This window comes from Gaeumannomyces tritici, assembly GCF_000145635.1.
Source record: "Gaeumannomyces tritici R3-111a-1 unplaced genomic scaffold supercont2.267, whole genome shotgun sequence".
Classification (NCBI taxonomy): Eukaryota; Fungi; Ascomycota; class Sordariomycetes; order Magnaporthales; family Magnaporthaceae; genus Gaeumannomyces; species Gaeumannomyces tritici.
This window is the reverse complement of record NW_008804811.1, coordinates 1-2,326: the sequence shown is the minus strand read 5'-3', so window position 1 is coordinate 2,326 and position 2,326 is coordinate 1. Positions and strand designations below refer to the sequence as shown.

The following is a 2,326-nucleotide window of genomic DNA, read 5'->3' as shown; positions in this document are numbered from 1 at the left end:
GGGGGGGACAGAGTGCGAAACTCCCAAAGCTGGCGATAGTTATGGATTAAAGTCCCCCCGCACGGAGACTGGAAATGGAACCCTTTTTAAAAGGCGGCAACGAATTCAGGCATATGGCTCGCATCCAGGGCACGACGCGCGCATGTGGGCGTCGTAGCTTTGGCAAATCGCATGCGTTGCTTCCCCGTATCGTGTCGTCCTATCGCCACCCTCCTTTCCAGCTGTCTTACTGTCAAAAGCCCGTATGCGTAGCAAGCCGTGAAATCTCTACCAGCCTGTCCTAGGTACATGCAGCTGTTTGGCTGGTATTTAGTTCACGCTCCGTCTTTTTATTCTCTCTTTTTTTACCTAACCCCGCAGCTACAAGCACCCAACCCGCAGACGGGGGCTACACGTCATCCGCCTTTTTAGAGTGACTTAAAAACAAAAAGAAAAACAATAAACCTGACCCCCCTGCCCTTACACCTCTCCTCTCTCGCATCGATAAGCGGGAGCCGCAGCCGCAGCCTCAGCCTCAGCCTCAGCCCCAGAACCCGGCGCTCGATAGGAACGCCGACCTAAATGATATTTACCGCAGACCGGGTAACGTCTGTGGCGCCAAGCGCGACGTTGCCCCCGCCGCAGCCGCCCAGCCCCGCGCCATCCTGACCCCGAGGAGAAGGCGGAATGCAGCCGGCCCGGCTTCAGATGCGTCACCCGCCGCGAGCGCGAGCAGCGCCGCGTCAAGGCCAGCCAGGTGGAGCCGTCTTCGGGGGCTTTGACTAGCCCCGCATCGTCGGGCCGTCGTCCAGGGTAGTGTATCACCTTGTAGTTATGCCCTGCAGGATAAGGTCGGGTTGCGGGTTAACTTTTCCTCTTGTTTGGAATGGTTCTTGAGATTGAGTTGAGTGATCAAAGAAAAGTTGGAGGATCAAGCGATAACCAGGGGATGGTACCTTTTTATTATCTGCTTTCTTTTGCCGAATGTCTCAGCAGTCGTGTCGTATTTTCATCGCGAGTGCGGGACGCCGGAATTTCCTCTCTCAAAGGGTTTGTCCCCCGTGAACAGGAGGGATTTCGCGTGCAAACCCATTTCACACAATAGGCAGCAGTGTGCCTATGGTGTCAAATGTGAGTGCATGCATATGTTTCACACCTTCTCGCGCCTACTTACTTCTGAACAGGAATAATTATTGGGCCAGGCCTGGGGCATTGAGAAACCCGCTGCAAGGCGTCCCGTACCAGCCAGGCTGCCGCAGGTGGTGACTCATTAACGGTCGTCATCTGTTTGTTAGGCTCTGCGTCACCTGTCTCTAATCAGCCGGAGCCAGGCCCGGGCGCTGGCGTCCTGCTGCGCGAGGTCGTCCCTGGCGGTGTCCGAGTTCGGGGGTCGGGCGACGGACAGCGGGTTGAAGATGCAGATGCCGTCGCGCTGCGACCGCCGGACACGCTCCCCCCACTGCGCTGCTCGGCCAACCCTCTAGCTCCTGGCAGGCCATATCACAAGCACACGCAGTCATATTATGCAGGTTCCGAGGCTTTTTCGGTGCAGGCGGGCGGCGAGGGTGAACTGGCTGAAGTTTTCACCATGCTCTCGGGTAATGCGCGGGGGGGCCGGGGCGGAAACGAGCCCTGACTGGATGTGGTCGGCTCCCGGTAGGATGTCAAACATGTCGGTTCTATCATTGCATCATCGCTTGTCCTACAGTGGGGGAACAAAAGTTTCGTCAAAATTCAATTTCCCCCGCTGGATTGGCGGCCCCTTAGTACGGAATACAATAACTGATAGCAACTGCTACTACAGGGCCCTGACTCTGTGGTACTCCATCCTTCAATACTACGGGAAGCGACTCGAACAGGAGGAAGCACTGCCCACGGGCCGATATCTCCATGCTGCAGCTGCCGGAAAGCGGAGCGGCGGCCCCGCTCCTGGGCTGCAGCGCCTCGGACCTGGGTGTCGACTCGCTCATGGCCGTCGAGATTCGGGTGTGGACCTACAAGGCCGCGGGGTAGGACGTGCCCGTCATAAGGATCCTGGCGCCGCCGAGCATAGCGCGCCTATGCGCTAACGCCGCGGGCGTGGTGGTCGCTGGGAGGAAGGAGGTGAGTAAGGATGGCTCTAATGGTTCTCAGGGGGCGGTTGCGGCGGCCGAGAGCAAAAAGCAAGCGGCTGCTGTGGTCTCACATAACGACCAGGGCATTGCTACTGCTGTTGCTGCTACTGCAAACAGCCCTCAGGTTTCTGCGAGCGGCTCGACCATTTCCAAGGACGGCGTTGCCTCTGTCAACACAATCACCTGACGGTGGACTATCTCTTGCTGCTTAGCACTCTAAGGGCGGCTTTTAT

General features: G+C 57.8%; 2 protein-coding genes across 2 annotated transcripts; both read left to right on the top strand.

Moving 5' to 3' along the window:
* Window positions 1–113: 113 nt before the first annotated feature.
* On the top strand, window positions 114–1,615 carry GGTG_14337 (hypothetical protein; the record flags this gene model as incomplete). Its single annotated transcript, XM_009232264.1, has 4 exons — window positions 114–242; window positions 489–736; window positions 1,085–1,110; window positions 1,275–1,615. 4 exons carry the CDS (start codon window positions 114–116, stop codon window positions 1,613–1,615), a joined length of 744 nt encoding a protein of 247 aa, XP_009230528.1.
* A 13-nt stretch (window positions 1,616–1,628) lies between these two features.
* Window positions 1,629–2,280, top strand: GGTG_14336 (hypothetical protein; the record flags this gene model as incomplete). Its single annotated transcript, XM_009232263.1, has 4 exons — window positions 1,629–1,651; window positions 1,784–1,988; window positions 2,010–2,082; window positions 2,113–2,280. Exons 2-4 carry the CDS (start codon window positions 1,870–1,872, stop codon window positions 2,278–2,280), a joined length of 360 nt encoding a protein of 119 aa, XP_009230527.1. The 5' UTR covers window positions 1,629–1,651; window positions 1,784–1,869.
* Between the last annotated feature and the right edge of the window lie 46 nt (window positions 2,281–2,326).